At 39.5% G+C, this 17941-nt stretch overlaps 1 protein-coding gene across 1 annotated transcript in view; it reads left to right on the plus strand.

Moving 5' to 3' along the window:
• shot (dystonin-like protein short stop) overlaps window positions 1-17941 on the plus strand; it is a 695338-nt gene that overhangs the window by 238735 nt on the left and 438662 nt on the right. The window contains exon 5 of the mRNA XM_067150176.2: window positions 5821-5910. Within this exon, the coding sequence (XP_067006277.2) occupies window positions 5821-5910 (90 nt within the window). The remainder of the gene's footprint in view (window positions 1-5820; window positions 5911-17941) is intronic.

Consider the following 17941-nt stretch of genomic DNA (forward strand, 5'->3'; position numbering starts at 1 on the left):
GAATTCATGCTAGGAACAAGATTCGCATCGAGAAATGTTACATAATGTTATATAATGTGTATGCGACACAGTTATTGGCTTAAGATAATAACGGTGTAGAAACTTCATATCGATCGATCATATTCTAGATTCAATTCAGATTTCATTTTCGTTCAGTTGGCAGTACTACTGGAACCGAGACAGCTCCCTCCTTACTCCTCACCCCCGTACACAAATGCACCAAGATAAAGTATGTCGATAATATTTAGTGCGCGTTAATCCATTAACAGAAAAACAAAACAAACAAGAAAACAGAAAACTTCAGATGACTTTCTAATACGATGGAGCCGCCTCATTTTCTTGTGCGATCTTGAACATTTTGCAATGCATCTACGTTTCAAAAGCTTGCAGTCTATAAATTGACAATGCGCATCCCTCGACATCGTAACAGTACCGATAACATATAAAACTTCACGGCACGCCATCGTGTTTCAGTCGTAGGTTACGGTAGACAAAAGATTTCAGAAACATATTTTTCAGTGATTCTAGTTTTGATTACTACGATATCTGGTGTTAGTTCAATATAACGGACTTGAGATATCTTCTGTACCGTCTTAATTTTTTATTATTATTATTATTATTATTATTATTATTATTATTATTTAAACGATTTTAAGAAGATAATGTGAAACTCTCGGCAGAAGATCAATCTCTCTATATATTTTCGCTCTATATCAAAACTAAATTTATCCTTGTATCGCATAAAACCAACAGTTTGTGACAAACATCTAGGGATGTAACATTAGAATATACACGACCGAGCTCTATAGCTGCAGTCGCTTAAGTGCGGCCAGTGTCCAGTAATCGGGAGATTGTGGGTTCGAGCCCCACTGTCGTCAGCCCTGAAGATGGTTTTCCGTGGTTTCCCATTTTCACACAAGGCAACTGCCGGGGCTGTACCTTAATTAAGGCCACGGCCACTTCCTTCCACTTCGTAGGCCTTTCCCCTTCCCATCGTAGCTATAAGACCTATCTGTGGCGGTGCGACGTAAAGCAAAAAAAAAAAAAAAAAAAAAGAGAGAGAAAAGAATACACGAAAATGTAATCTGAGGATGAAATTAGTCACATGAGAAACTTGACAATTTCTGAGTTGTTCTTCAGTTAGTTTGCGATCGAAATTTCATTAATTTTGATATGAATAGATTTATTAGTTGTATGCTTGTGACTTATAAATGATAGTACTGTACCTCTGCTAGTTAACGCTTGTGAAGTTCTTAATTTAGCTAGTGGAATTCAGTTTTGTTTCATTGGTAATTATAGTTTTAAGTACGATTGGTAGAAGTTCCCATCTCTGTATTGAGAATTGAAATAGTTGTTCATGAACGAGATGGCATTCTATAGATGATTAGGAAGTATCTTAGACGCAAGCGTTTGGTACATTCTGCACACCCATTCCTTAATACCGTTGATTTATGTTGATATTATTACGGCGTGTGCTCTTAGAAAATAGTCAACGTGTATAGTATGTACTGTACGTACAAAGAAATCTACGCGCACTGTTTGATTCATGCAGGGAGAGTAGTCTAGAGTATTTTTTACGGTTATGACTTCTAAATACTGTATGATTAGTGTTTTTAAATACTTGCTGATTGTTAGTTTAAACACTTCTGGTAAAAGTACTACTTCTTGCTCGCTTGATGATCGTTTTTGAAATATGTTCAGAAAAATGTAGGCCTACATATTCTTTTTTTTAAACTGTAGAGAATGTTTGATGAGTAATACTGCCTGACGATATAAGTGTCGGTCACAGCTTCAGTTAGAAACGTATAACGGTATAATTAAATCGAAGCTGTGATAAATGGGAACCGTAGTGTTCAGTATGGCGACAAGCATTCTAATATTTAATTTATTGAGGGAGTGTACTGTAGTTTATATGCAGCGGACATGTTCATTTTCTGAGTAGCGCTTCTTGCTTTAGTGATTTTATTTCTGTCATCCGTAGAGATTATTAATGCGAGGGAGGATATTTGGAATTGTTCCGTGCCTGTGGTGACTTGGCGTGCATGTAGATCCTCTTTCTGCTCGCCAAGGGAGTCTCTCACGCTCCCGCTGCGTGTCACTGCGTGCATGGTATTCTAAGCCGAACATGCTTCATGCCTGCTGGAGCAGGCCTTGCTTCTGGATTACGAGGGAGCACATTATTAGGTCATCTTGTTTTCCAGTAGGCCTACTTACGTTAATTTGAACATGTTAATAGCTTTTGTAATGGCATATTTGTGAGCCTACTAGCCATGTGTTGTTTATTGCTCAAAATGTGGTATACGTCTTTTGATCTTGTTTTAGGCTATTTCTCTCATTTTTCTGAGCATTCCTCATAAAATTTCAGGATCTTTCAAAATTTTGCAGAAAATCCTATTACAAATCATACAGTTGCATTTATACCTGAAATCGTAATCTCCTTACAATGAATTTTCCAGAAAAATATTATCTCATTATTAAAATTACATACTGTAAGTTATGTATTCCGGACCCTTATGGTTACCCTCACAGAAGGATGGATGATTTATTTTTCAATAAATCTTATTACTACTGAACTAGCGGTATCTGTTTGACCAGCACCATGATACATAAAATTCGCAGTGAGTTTTAAGAAATGTTTGTTAAAAAAAAATACATACTATTAATTATTATTAATGTAATGGCCGCGTTACATAAATATATAAATAAGGAGTAGATCCATAATAATAATAATAATAATAATAATAATAATAATAATAATAATAATAATAATAATAATAATATAATAATAATAATAATAATAATAATATTTGCTTTACGTCCTACTAACTACTTTTACGGTCTTCGGAGACGCCGAGGTGCCGGAATTCAGTCCCGCAGGAGTTCTTTTACATGCCAGTAAATCTACCGACACGAGGCTGTCGTATTTGAGCACCTTCAAATACCACCGGACTGAGCCAGGAGCGAAGCTGCCAAGTTGGGGTTAGAAGGCCTGCGCCTTAACCGTCTGAGCCACTCACCCCGGCCAGATCCATAGTGGTCTTCCATTAAGAGAGATAACATGTCCATTATTATTGTATTACTAGTAAGTGTCAGTACATGTATTTTGTTCCTTAAGCACATGCCAGTCAACTTGCAACTTAAAAAAAATAAAAAGGTTTTCGCTGTATGAAAAATTGTTTACGCTTCCGTAATGCTGTTTTGCTCGTGACCTTCAATTTTCAACTCCCTAGATTAGCCTCATCTGGGAGTTTTTGAAATTTTGATTTTTTCTAGCTATCTGCGGGGGTATCAAGTCCACTGAAGTGCGCCTGAAAGCGCCTCATTACCTCAGATATGTTTTCATGTTTATACCCAGCTTTACATTCTTTATTCTTTATTTATTTTCCTTCAGATCTACAGTATTTGCTACCGAGCTTGATAGTTGCAGTCGCTTAAGTGCGGCCAGTATCCAGTAATCGGGAGATAGTGGGTTCGAATCCCACTGTCGGCAGCCCTGAAGATGGTTTTCCGTGGTTTCCCATTTTCACACCAGGCAAATGCTGGGGCTGTACCTTAATTAAGGCCACGGCCGCTTCCTTCCCATTCCTAGGCCTTCCCTATCCCATCGTCGCCATAAGACCTATCTGTGTCGGTGCGACGTAAAGCAAATAGAAAAAAAACCCAGTATTTGCTACCTTAGTGATCTATTAATGGAGAAAAATAAGAGTATTCAACCTAGGCAAGCTCTTTCAACTTATTCTTGTACTAACTTAACAAATAAGCCGACAAAGAATCAAACCAAAATATTTTTTTTTAAATAAACGGCAGATTGCTACCCAGGTTTATACATAGACGTACCTTGATTTCCATTTATTCGTAAAGATGTTGGGTAGTGAACTATATAGGAATGTATGTGCATCGCTAAGTAACAGTATGTGTTTCACAACTAGGTGCGCAGTTGGGCTGGAGAACTTAGGGTGTTAACTGTGTTAACAATACAAAAATAGCGTATAGCTTTTGTTTAGTGCCGGAAGTGTCCCAGGACATGTTCGGCTCGCCTGGTGCAGGTCTTTTGATTTGACATCCGTTGGTGACCTGCGCGTCATGATGAGGATGGAATGATATGAACACAACACAACACACACACCCAGCTCCCGTGCCAACGAAATTAACCAATGATGGTTTCAAATTCCCGATCTTGCCGGGAATCGAACCCTGGACCCTTGTGACCGAATGTCAGCATGCTAACCATTTGGCCATGGAGCCGGACGTTAACAATACAGTAGAGCCAGCTGGTGGGCATTCTTAAGAAGAAAAGAGTGAATTAGATGGTACGCAGTGTTAAGGGACTGTAATGAGCTAGGAGGGCGGAAGATGTATTCTGGATGAGGTTATGAGAAAGGGTGTAGCTTAACTATAATTTCCTTCTATTAGGCTATGATGTGCTCAGGTAATCAAAACTTATTATCAATAACTAATAATCAAATTACAAAATCTTGTTTATTCCAGTTGAATAATGTTATAAGTTATTTTATTATAATATAATTTTATAATAATATTAAGTTGAATATTGGAGTGAATTGCATAACATAAATGTAATTATAATAATGATAAAATTAGTATATAAAAGTGTAAGGAATGGGTAAGAAGTGGAAACAGAAGAGAAGAGAAAAAAAAGCATGTAAAGTAATGAGAAAGAGGAAGAGAACTTGTATGTTGGTTGAGTAGAGAATGCTTCTTGGTGGGTGTTCTGGAAGGAATGACCGGGGGATGAAGACGACAAAGACAGACATGATATATGATAGTGGATAATATTATCAGGATATCACGAAGCTAGGAGGAAATTAATAGGGTAGTTGGCGTCAGGATAAGGTGGAGAGGTGTAACGTGAAGATCAGCCGTAGGACAGATAATATCTGAATTGCTAAAGAAAGTCTTATGTTGTGTGTATTCTAACCATGTATATTCCGATGGGCACAGTAACTCTATCGATAAATGAGTTCAAAATCCGTATCGAAATATTTGTACATCCAGTTTTGAAGACTGTATTGTTGACTACTCTAAAGGCTGAACTGTCCACTCTCACTCGGCGGCCGGAGATCTTTTCCTATATCCTGCAGCCTTTTCTTTCTTCCAGCATGTTAGTGGAACATGTAAGTGTGCATAACTTTTTGATCATAGCAGATGGTACCTAGTGAATCCCTGAGTTTCACGTTTATGGTGCTTTGTGCTTTGGATGCCGCAGTCTGTTTTGATATAGCACAGGAAAGAAGCACTCCTAAGTACTTACTATATGAGAATTTCGTCTTTGTTATTGAAAATCCCTGCATTTTATAAAGTAATACCCTGAAATCACCAGCATGATAGCATGAAGGTTTATAGTATTGTGTTCTAATTTAATTTGCACTGTATAAACAGCACGAATGTGACCTGATGTTCCATTCCCTTTAGACGTTAGTGATCAGAACTCTCAACTTTACGATCTCCCATATACCACTTCACCGCCTTTACCCACTCTTAACATCTTAGAGCTTGAATTTTGTAACCAAATTGCATTCGGTAGATCCTAAACTGATAGGAGATGTATCACATCATTGACTTCATCCTTTCCAGTAGATCTGCTGTTGTCCTACCATAAAAACAAGGGAAACACTTGTTATTCAAAACATCATGCTTATCAAATGCATTCAGTTAATTACTGTTCGAACACACAGAAGTCCCTGTATATTTGCACATGTCTCAATCCTATTAATTCCCTCATAACCTTAACTTGTCTCGATATTTTATTTGCGATATTCAGTGTTTTGATAATTGTACTTACGAATGTCGTTCACGTTACAGGCCAGCCGACATGTGGGTGATTTGTTCGAGGACTTACGTGATGGCCACAACCTCATCTCGCTGCTGGAAGTGCTCTCAGGAGAACATCTGGTGAGTACTTTGTACATTTTCCTTCTATTTTGTAATAATGAAAATGTTTAAAGTTCTTGCGATTTAAAAGGAACAAGCAATCAAGGGATACTCGTGACATTTTTACTTACCAAATATTCTATGAAAATTAATATTTCCAAGACTGAAATTCAGGGCCGTACTGAGGTGATCTTGCGCCCCTGGCAGAACTGCCAAGTTGCGCAAACCCCGCACAACAGCATATCACATTTTATTAATTTTTCATCACCTCTATGACCCCCGCACCATTTTTTTCTACATGGGTTTAGCAAATTTAATACGTTCATAAGTAGGCTTAATAAAAATTATGTATTCTTAAAAGTAATACTTTAATGAATTACATTGGTGGAAAATATAAGACTGTTCTGCATGATAGAAATAATGCGTAATTTTCGAGTTCATATTTCACTGTTACCACCGTTGTGTAACTGTTAGCGCTATAATTTCCATCGTGTGATGTCCAGATTCGATTCCTACGCCTAACACAGATGTGATGGGATAAGGGGTGTTCTTTTTTTTTAGCCCAAAGATGAGTCAGATCCCTAGCAGTTCCACGTTTAGCTGTCTCAGAAAGCCCTGGTGCCGCTGAAGAAGTATACTGGGGAATATGCGTCTGCAAAGCCCATTGACATGCATGCACCATCTGACACTACACGAAACACCTTTACGCCTTTTATCATTGGGACAGACCGGAATAAGATCAACGCCATTCCGTATTCAGTCAATTGAATACTTTCAAAGACTATGATGACATTGAAACATATTTTATATTGCGTGTAATAAAAATACAGGGTAAAAGTTTAAGAGTGTTTCTTTTTTTTTTACGCAGAGAATAAGAATGTTATATCAAGTAAGCCTAGTTTCTGAGTTATCTGACTTGGAAATTTGATCGAAGTGTATTCAGCTATAGTTATTTTTTGGAATTATTGTCAATCTTTAAATCCATTATTGAAGTTTTACACATACTGTATTTCGGAGGTGACGAGGTGCATTTTAGCACCTTTGAATACCACCTAACTGAGTCAGGATCAAACTTGCCAACTTGAGCTCAGAAGGCCTGTCTTCTACAGTCTGAACTGCTCAGCGCGGCGAATATTACCTTGCATCCTTTCGTCGTCGGTATGAAAAAGGTGCTCCACCTGAGGAAATGCAAGGACGCGAATTTCCGTACTTAATTATTATTTTTTTACATTTTATTTTAGTGACCCTTAAATGGTATATTATTACCAGTTAATTAATGTTGTTTGTTTTACGCCCCACTAACTACTTTTACGGTTTACGGATGCTCCGAGGTGTCGGAATTTAGTCCCGCAGGAGTTCTCTTGCCAGTAAATCTACCTTCAAATACCACCGGCCTGATCCAAAATCTATCCTGCGTAGTTGGGGTCAGACGACCAGCACCCGAGTTATTTATATTTGGACGTGAATTAAGAATTTAGTTCCTAGTCTTATACGACATATTTACTTACGTTGGGAAGCGAATGAAGAATAAATTTATTAAACGGCACATAAAGCTTCACTGTTCTATTACGTCACTGTGGTAAATTATTTCGTTTATCTTATTCAGGTCTCGAAGGATTTCTTTCTCAAAGACTAAAGTTGATGATTATTGTGTTAAGAGGATTTCCAACTGCGGAACCGTCCTCTATTAACAATAATTAGAAGGGAAAATGGAAGAGGATCGATCCTTCGAAGAATGAAGGTATCGTGAAAATAGATGGGTCGGAAGAGAACAAGAATTAATCAAGATGAAATATAAAAGCGAGTGGTCTGCCACAAGTTTCACTTAGCCCGTGGTCGCCAACTCTCACTCCTAATCAGAGAGCCCCAAGGGTCCCCCCTTTTATTGGTCTCTTACGACGGGCAGGGGATACCATGGATGTTTTCTGCCGCCTTGATGCGCAGGGGGATATTTAAGATCACGATCGTGTGTGCGTTTATTTAAGAACGTCATGGTTATAAGAATCAAAATATATAGAGAGCTAGGTACGATCGTTATGGTATATCTTTGTACCTAATAGCGGTGTTCCAACACAGGGAAAGCTCGTAGATTTTAATAAGCCAGTATGCCTCCACGATTCTGTCTTCTTCCGAGACAAGTCCTGTTCATGAACGAAATGGCACGCATCCCAAAATATTAGCGCCGTAGTGTAATATCAGTAGGCAACACTCTTAACATGTCAATGCTGCGGGCGATTGCTCGTGGGAGCCGTACGTGTTTTCTCCCATTCTCCCTTCACAGTTCTTGTGGTTCCGTGAAGCGCTGACGGACGAGGTGCACATGCTAACGGCATCACTTTCATTATTCTGATGCCCCGTTCTTTACCATGAGTAAATAATTATAAATGCTCCTCTACTGGCTGTTTTAAGAATTTCCTAATGAATGGTGCTCACATTTTGTTTAGATAACTGTCAATCTCTACATTCAAGTAGAATGGCCAACTTTCATTCAGAATACTTTCAGACTGAATGGTTATAATGCTGGGTGATTAATAAGGAACATTCAATTATTATTATTATTATTATTATTATTATTATTATTATTATTATTATTATTATTATTATTACGGAGATATCCGTGGACCAGAAAGAGGTGAAAGAAGGTGCTGGGGTGAATGGGTCTATCTACAATACCAAAATTAATTTAAAATTTAAACTGAAGGTTGTATTTCTTCTAAAACAACAAACTTAACAATTTTTCACTTGGTGAAAATAACAATGATATCTCAAGTACAACGCCAGACAAGGGTGGAACACCCCAGAATAGGGAATTTAACAATTTTAGGCTTCAAGCCCTCGATTTACAAGTTCTGAGCTACAAGCTCAAGTTTACAAAATTTACAATTCAAAATGAGGAATACTTTAGTCAAGGGCAGAAATCCCCCAATTCAAGAGCACTTGCTCCAAAAATTACAATCTCTAGCCTTCCAGAGGCACCCCTCACTATTACCAAAACTTATGAAAGAGCTTACATGCTCTCAATTTCTTACAGCCTACTGAAGGCAACATTACATCGAAGCCTTACACTCTCTGGCCTCCTAAGGCTCGATTTACAAATCGAAATAGTTTTACACAGGGGCATCTAGTACCCAACCTACTGGGCCTTTGCGGATAAAGAACAGGTTAAATAAATGGCCCGAACACAAAATGGATGGAGGCGTACACTTGCGCTCCTAGATAATGAAATACAGTATTAAAACCCTAACAGGGCTCTGGGCCCGACGAAGCAGGAGCTAGTCCCAAGCTACTGAGGTGACTTGCATGGAAATACATTTAATACATTACAGTAATAAAACAGTTAAGGAATCGTAGTCACCTCAACCCAAGATGAAGGGGAGCTCGAGAGGGTAACTCGCTCTCTGTCCCCGATTTACAGTTAAAGACTTTATGAAATTTTACCTTGGCCGAAAGAAAATTTACATTTTAGACAAGTTTTGTTACATAGTTAAGAATTCGCACCTCCCCCTCGGATAAGTCTGCGGAGGTAGCTACAGAAAAGACAGTTTAGGTGGCCATTATCTGGCCGGTGTACTGCCTGCCGAAGAATGAGGCGTCCCGCCTCCTGCCTTAACACACACTCTCAGTAAGACGACGATCAAGAGACAAGGAAACTTGAAAAGCCGCAACTTATATACTCTCAGGGAAGGTTCGAGAGGATTCTGGGCTAATCCGGACACACCCTGTCATTTTTATTGGCTGAACCTAAAAGTTACACTCAAAACTGAACAAGAAGCCTGTGACAGGTTGAAAATTAATTACAGAAAATTTTCATTGGCCAGATTCAAAACTGGCGGAATGAGACAGAAGTGTTGCAAACCTAGAATAACATAAAACACAAATGGAAGTTGAGCAAACCTATAAACACAAAATTTCTTTCAATAACATTATCCTTTACCTTGCACCAGAGTGCATGATCATAGTTTTTTGGTAGTGACATCTGTGGAAAAAATGTCCAAACCTCTTGATGTACAGGAAAAACAAAGCCAATAGAAATCCAATCAGTTTAGGAAACTTCACAATAACACAATTACTTAATGTTTCATTAGTGCCATTTTCTGATTAAAGTCTCAACTTTATGTAGTAATAATTTCACATTTTGGTCGATAGAGGAGTTCATTAAGGCGCTTATTTTGAAAGTGCGGAGTTGAGATGTATCGGCCGGTACAATTATTATTATTATTATTATTATTATTATTATTATTATTATTATTATTATTATTATTATTATTATTATTACTGCTTTTCGGAGGCCGAGGTGCTGGAATGTTGTTCTTTTACCTGCAAGTAAATTATCGAAGAGACGCAGATTTATTTGAACATCGGGCTAAGCCGGAATCAAACCCTCTAACCTGGGGTCAGCAGGGCAGCGCACTACCGACTGAGCCATTCAGCTCGGTTATTTGTGTAAAGAAAGAATAAACTTTCTATTACCCAGTAGATATACTCGGACGTTAAAAGTCCCTTTCTCAGGAAAATTTCCATGCAATCCAACGTCATTTAAGACCGAAGTTTATTGGAGGAATTATTATTATTATTATTATTATTATTATTATTATTATTATTATTATTATTATTATTATTATTATTATTATTATTATTATTATTATTAAAGGAACTTTATTTATTTCCCAGAGGTTGATAGTATTGTCCATGGTCGTTTAATACTCATTTGGTGATGGCTTGGTTCAAGGTTGCTACCTTTTATCCAAGAAAAATCAGTATTTGGAATCACATCTCGTGTATGTTAAGGCATAGGATTGACCTTTGAACATTTAATATTATTAGTAGCATAAATTAAATTCTATATTACTATTGTGCTTTCCCTACAAAGTGCCTACAAGTACATAAATGAAATATATTAGTTTCTCTAATTTAACTGTGATTTTATTGCGTTAGATCCGCCTCTTTACATTCTGGTCCTGCATTACATTTTACTGTGGGGAGCTGCATCCAGCATTTGCTTGTCGTCCTGTGTAAATTGTATAAATTCAGAACAGCTTAAATCAAAATTTGAAAGGAAATATTAAATTCTGTTGTGACCAGTTCTACACCATGTTAGGTTTTTGCTTTACGTCGCACCGACACAGATATGTCTTATGGGGACGACAGGATAGGAAGGGCCTAGGAATTGGAAGGTAGCGGCCATGGCCTTAATTAAGGTACAGTCCGGGCATTTACCCTGTGTGAAAATGGGAAACCACGGAAAACCTTCAGGGCTGCCGACAGTGGGGCTCGAACCCACTATCTCCCGATTACTGGATACTGGCCGCACTTAAGCGACTGCAGCTATCGAGCTCGGTCTACGTTAGTTTTGCTGACGGAACTCATTATTTAATATAACATTAATTCGTGGATTACAAATCGAATTCGGGACATTGCTCGTCCCGAATGATTTTCAGGGGGGAAGTCCCGGAAAATTCTTGAAGGATGGCAAACCTGTTGTCAGTTTCATTTGCTATTATGGTTTCTCGAAATCTGCGAATTATGAACAGTGTTTGGTTAAAAAAATTCCCAAGATTTTTAGTGATATATGTTCTTCGTTGATTGGAGGTGGGGGAGATGGGGCCGCAACATATGTTGAACATCTAGTAAGTTGTGTTTATTGACAAGCATATACTGCTCTTTCATGTATAATACATGGTACATGTAAGCTGTGCTCCAGTCCTGACGACTCGCCGCACGGTCAGCCTGGCGCCAGAACAGCTTCGTGCTACTGCCAGCGCTCACTGGGGTTCCCACAAGGCAAATATTTACATACTGTGACATTATTATTAGGTTGACTGATAAATCGTGTCTTACAAATGTTGTATTCAGTTAACTTAGAGTTGGTAGGTGACAGAGCGTCTGTTTTTATATGTTGTTGTTGACAATATCTTGAGTAATACTTCGAGATAGATGTTATCAAGAAAATAACCGGGATAGAGCGATTACATAATCGCAGTTAGGTTGTTGCTTAGATTATTTTCACGTTCGCGAAATCAATTTATACTGTTGAGAACGTTAGCTGACCACGCTATTTTCCAGTAACTGCAGGCATCTGGTTTGGCAGCAGTCGTCTTGATAGGCCAAGACCTTTAATGAGCTGATGCGCTACTGGTTTGTTTGTTTGTTTGTTTGTTTTAGTTTCATTTGAAGAAACGGTTTAATTGCATAGTTAGAACCTGAAGAAGAGTAGGCCTCCAGTATATACGGTAGGAAATGAAGGGATAATATTTAGTTGTTGCGCGGTTTCGGTCACGTAGCTGTCAGCTTGGATGTCGGCACCCCTGAAGGTGGCTTGCCATGGTTTCTCATTTTAACACCAGACAAATGCTGGGGGCTGTACCTTCATTAAGGCCACGGCTGCTTTCTTCCCACTCCTAATCCTTTACTATCCCATCGTCGCCATAAGACTTACCTGTGGATGCGACATAAAGCAGATTGAAGGAGGGAAAGTGGGGGGGGGGGGAGAAGAAGAAACTTTTGGGCATTTTGATCATCATTTAAAAATCGAACAGGTCTGTGACAAGGTCCTTGGCCGCACGTTTTGACGTAAAATACGTACCGCGTGATATTGTTGAAATAAAGTATCTAGTCAGAACGGGTTTGCAGTTTTATAGTTGACATTTGTTTCTTAATTCTACACATATTTAGACATCTTCAATACGATGTCCGTGAGATCCATGCTCGGCTGGGGCTCGGCCGCCTGCCTAACTTTGAGGCGTTCGGCCTTTTTGACGCTCGATATCGGTGATTTGGGATTTTTGGGAATTCTACCGAGCTGCTCTGTTCTCTCACGTGAGTTTTCGACAATTTTAAAGCCACGTATTGTGCATATGGCGTGATATTTTACGAAAGAACGAATATTTTTTTCTTTGTGCCACTTTCGCTCACGTTTTCTCTTTGATTTTGCCCTTATGCGTGTAGAACCCTCTGAGACGGATCAAACGACGCCTCACACGTCGAGGTACCTCGTCGGATTCCAAGGCTAAACAAACTATATGCCACGCGGCATTGCGATTTTAATACCCTAAGATGACAGCACTATAACATATAACCGACGCCGGACTCTTGTTGCTAGATAAATTGGTCCTTCCTCTTTAAAATCTGATATTGTATACTGTCCAATAACTTCTTTACATATAAATCTTGCAATGAACAGAAAGTTACATAGAATTATATTTCAGCCTCTTTTTTCTATAACATTCCTTCGTAAAACCAATATCAAACGGAGATATTTGGACATTTTTGTTCTATGCTTCCTGCAAACCTCTAGTTAACGTAGGGGTATCAAAAATATATGTGTAAGGAAAAGTTACCCTTGAGTTAGTACATCTAGATATAAAGTACATTGCACATTGGTTTTTCAGATATTCTGAATCGTGTAAATAACTGCAATTTATGGAATTAATTCACAAAAGAAAGAAAAATAAGTTTAGATTTTTTCGTGTATAGATATAATAATATTTCATCTTAGTCTGCGGTATCTTCAGCATCTACAGAGTGATCCATTTTGTTCAGAACCGTCGGTACTAAATGTGAGCCTCGCTCTGAATAAGGTATTCCAAAATCCATTAATGCAATGCGGTCCTGCCTGTTGCTGAACTCCATGAATAGCGAGTAGGCTGTCTGACGCAAGTTTATCTCCACCACTTGTCACTTGACGCCACAGGGAACTCTTGTCAGTTCTATTCTCTGTCTCTCAGGGTTAGCGAGGTCATTTGCTAATGCATATTGCTGTCTAAACAATGCCGCATATTTACCAAACGTACTGCTCCCTTCCAAATGATGCGAAATGTGTTACAATGTTGGATATGAACAGTCGATCGAGGGTTTCTGCCCGCGTCCATTATACAGGGTCAGGGCCTTTCTGGTACAGTAGGCCTATACTCTGCCCCCGGTGAATAAGCTGATAAATCATCAAATGTTATGCTAACTTATCTTGATAAATACATAGTCAGATATACCATACACATTCACTGTAGGCGACGAGGAAAAGGGTCAGTACTTACCTGTGTATGCACGAACATTTTTGTTGGAGTTAATCAGATTAGGGTTCGGATGCAGCTTTTGCGATAAACATAACATATAATTGTATTAGTAATACTATTTGGTTTTCGTCGTACCGGTACACATAGGTCTTATAGTGACATCGTTTTTGTCTGTTTTCGTTTTGCGATAGTTTTATACTCTGGGAAGTAGGAATGTAACTGCTTGTGGAGCCACCGCATTTCACTAGGAAAGGCAGCTGAATAATTAATCAGTGAATATAACTCTTTAAGATTTTAATTTCATATTTGAAAAGAATCTGTTCTTTCGATCATTTACCGTATCGACACCTGATTATTTTCATGTAACTTGGAGACCGTGTTCTTCTGTATGAATCTAACGCGAAAACTTTCTACTTAGAGTATACGTGATCACAAGTTATATTTATATTGGATCCATCTGAACAGCTGTTGACTACCTTCAACTACTGTACTTGTATAAGAACAGTTCGTTTGTAGTACCGATTGGTTATTATCCCTGACGATACGCATCTTTAAAATGGTCAAAGGAATATTATGTACTCGCTCAATGCCGTATTTATTCTTGGAGGTCTCTAGCTTGAACGCGTCAACTGGCCATTTACTCGTACGTTTATAATACAGCTTGTCTACCTGATACGGTTGTGAAGTCTGTGAATAAATAGGTATTTCCTTGTAGGATGTTAAATCTTACAATTAATGTCTCTGCCTATAATGTGTGGCAGTTCATAAATTAGACATTCTGACATCAATCAATACGTCCATTATCGCACGCCCTTGTGAACTGGACGCGATAAACATTTTCACTGAATATTTATGGTTCTAATTACATTTCATTGTGAGGCCAATCACGCAGGAGTGACTTACGAAGTAGCAGATTGGTGTAATGCTAGGCGGCTGGTTAAATGTAGACGTGCCGAGCTCTTAACGTCTTGTGGGATCATGAGCAGGTGCCCATCAGCACATGTCAGAACTCTCAGCGGGCCATTTTGTTATTAATGTGAAAGCCTGCGGTCGCCGAAACTCGCCTTCCAACTCGGGTGGTTGCTACTGCTCTATTTTCCTTAGATGCCCTTCCTGACGCGATCCCTGTGTAGAGCAATGTATTTGCGTGTTTCTGTGGTGGTTGCTAGAGTGGTGTGTTGTGTGTATTGAGATAAATACCTGGTTTCTGGGCCAAATTAATTGACCAGACGCGGCTATGATCCCGAAGCCAAGTGGTAATCAATTCCGGGACCCTCTGAACCGAATGTGTCGGCACTGACCATTCAGTCAAAGAATATTATAGGAAGGGATATTTAAATTGACATGATTAAGGGGAGTTATGACTGAAATTTGGAACTACTTGTACAATTTACCACTTATCACAACCAAACTTGAAACACAAGCATATATATAGGATAGAGCACCATACAAAATTTGAAGTTGATTTGGTAATTTGTTACAAAGTTCTTTCTTTCTTAATCTGTTTACCCTCCAGGGTTGGTTTTTCCCTCGGATTCAGCGAGGAATCCCACCTCTGCCGCCTCAAGGGCAGTGTCCTGGAGCGTGAGACGTTTGAGTCGGGGTATACAACTGGGGTGGAGGGCCAGTACCTTGTCCAGGCAGCCTCCCACCTACTATGCTGAACAGGAGCCTTGTGGAGGGAATGGGAAGATCGGAAGGAATAGACAAGGAAGAAGGAAGGAAGCTACCTTGGCCTTAAGTTAGGTACCATCCCGGCATTTGCCTAGAGAAGGGAAAACCACGGGATAACCATTTCGAGGATAACTGAGGAGAGAATCGAATCCCCCTCTGCTCAGTTTACATCCCGAGGCTGAGTGGACCCCGTTCCGGCCCTCGTACCACTTTTCAAATTTCGTGGCAGAGCCGGGAATCGAACCCGGGCCTCTGGGGGTGGCAGCTAATCACACTAACTACTACACCACAAAGGCGGACTTGTTACAAAGTTACTAATAAATAATGTCTATTTTTCGTATGTTGCATGGAAAATGCTCCTTTTGGCACAGTTTTCATTATTTATGGGTTATAATTTGACAAGCTTGTTAAAAGTACTCATATTTAAGACTAAATCGCGTTTTTGTAGTCAGGTATAAACTAGTGGAGATGTATTTTAAAATTTGTCATTATTCACACAATAGGCGAAACTCTAGTTTGGTGCTATTTTAGGAACAAAAATATGAAGGTACGTAGGTCGAGTCATAAGTCATGGCAACTATTTTTTTTTTCTCGCGGGCAGGAGACAACACGGAAAATCTAAGATATGCATTTGGAAACGTATGGTATGTACTTGCGTATGATGCCACTAGATGGTGTATGTAAACAACAGTGTGGGTCTAAGCATGCCCCCAAGTTCAGTGTGTGAGTGAGAGCGTCACAAAATGGAGTCAACAAACAGGAGCAACGATCGTCTATTAAAATAGCAATTCTCCGCGGCAATTCCCTTTTGTTCTACCAATTGCGCCGTGCAGTGCGAACCAAACGTCCAGATATTTTGGACAACGCCACAGTCCTGCACGATAACGCGACAGCTCACACAACAGCCATCGTTCAGCGTCGCTTACAACGGTGGGGATGGGAGGTTCTTCCACACCCGCGTTATTCGCCTGATCTGAGTCCGTGTGACTATTATCTAATCCCCAAAGCCAAGAAGCCATTACGTGGGCAACGGTTTGCTAATAAAGACGACATCGTAACAGCATTTCGGAGAGAGGTGTCAGCGATACGCATGCAGCGAACGGTATTCAGCGCCTGCCCCACTGCTGGCAACGCACAGTGGAAACCTTGGGTGATTATTTCGAAGGTCTGTAACCAGTGGAGACCTGTCCGATGTACGTAGTCTCGTGTATTTGCTGTCTATGCCTTAATAAAACAATGTTTACCAATGGCCTGTGTTCTGTCACTTTCCTACGAGAATCTCCTGAAGTCAGAATTTGTCTTCAGGCACTATGCCCTATATTTCCACATGCATATCTTAGAATTTTCGTGTTGTCTCCTGTTCGCAAGAAAAAAAAAATAGTATCCATAACTTATGGCTCGACCCTCGTAATATTCAGCTGATAATAAAATGCAGAACCACTTTTAATTCCTGTACATATTGAAACATTAACAGAAAATTTCAGGTGAATCTGATAAGAACTCTGTCGCAAGGGGCGTTTTGTACATTGCGATGGGCTGATAATTTTTTCACGCTAGAAACGTGAAATTGAATGTTTTAAGAAACATACTCGTATGAAAACTGTTCTGGACTGTAGGTTACTCCCTCAGACTTCTGTCTCCTCTTATGCACAGCGGGATTATTGAAATGATAGTTCGAAAGAACTTGGAAGCCAATAATATTGTCAACAACATGAGAGAAAGAGGCGTACGCTTGCTCTATAGACGTCTTGCCGGCATTTAGAGCTTTAAAAGTGGCCTTAGGGCAAAGGTGCGGAATTTGAAGGATGAGGGATGTATAAGGTTAGAATTGAAAATTCTTTTTGGTCAAAAATCGCAGCATTTCAGTCATGACACCCCTGAAATTGAAATGGTGTATGGCTTTTAGTGCCGTGAGTGTCCGAGAACATGTTCGGCTCGGCAGGTGGAGGATTTTTGGGCCCGTAGGCGACCTGCGCGTCGTGATGAGGATGGAATGATGATGAAGACAACACATTCGCCCAGCCCCTGTACCAGTGAAATTAACCCATGATGGTTAAAATATCCGATCCTGCCGGGAATCGAACCCGGGACCCCTGTGACCAAAGGCCAGAATGCTAACCATTTAGCCATGGAGCCGAAATTGACTCCCCTTAAGGTAGCGGATTTAAACTTGGTATGCAGCTGTCGACACAAAATGCATCTGTACTTTGAGGCTGTTGGTGGATACAAATGGTTAGCGATGAGGGCCATGATGTCAGAGTGGCATTGCTACTGACATTTCAGCAAGGTGGTTAATGTAATATGGAATTTTTGAAATGAAAAGTTAAGTTCTGCGGGTTCGGATTCCACATGGCTATGATTAGTAATCA

Source organism: Anabrus simplex, chromosome 6, assembly GCF_040414725.1.
Source record: "Anabrus simplex isolate iqAnaSimp1 chromosome 6, ASM4041472v1, whole genome shotgun sequence".
NCBI classification, from domain to species: Eukaryota; Metazoa; Arthropoda; class Insecta; order Orthoptera; family Tettigoniidae; genus Anabrus; species Anabrus simplex.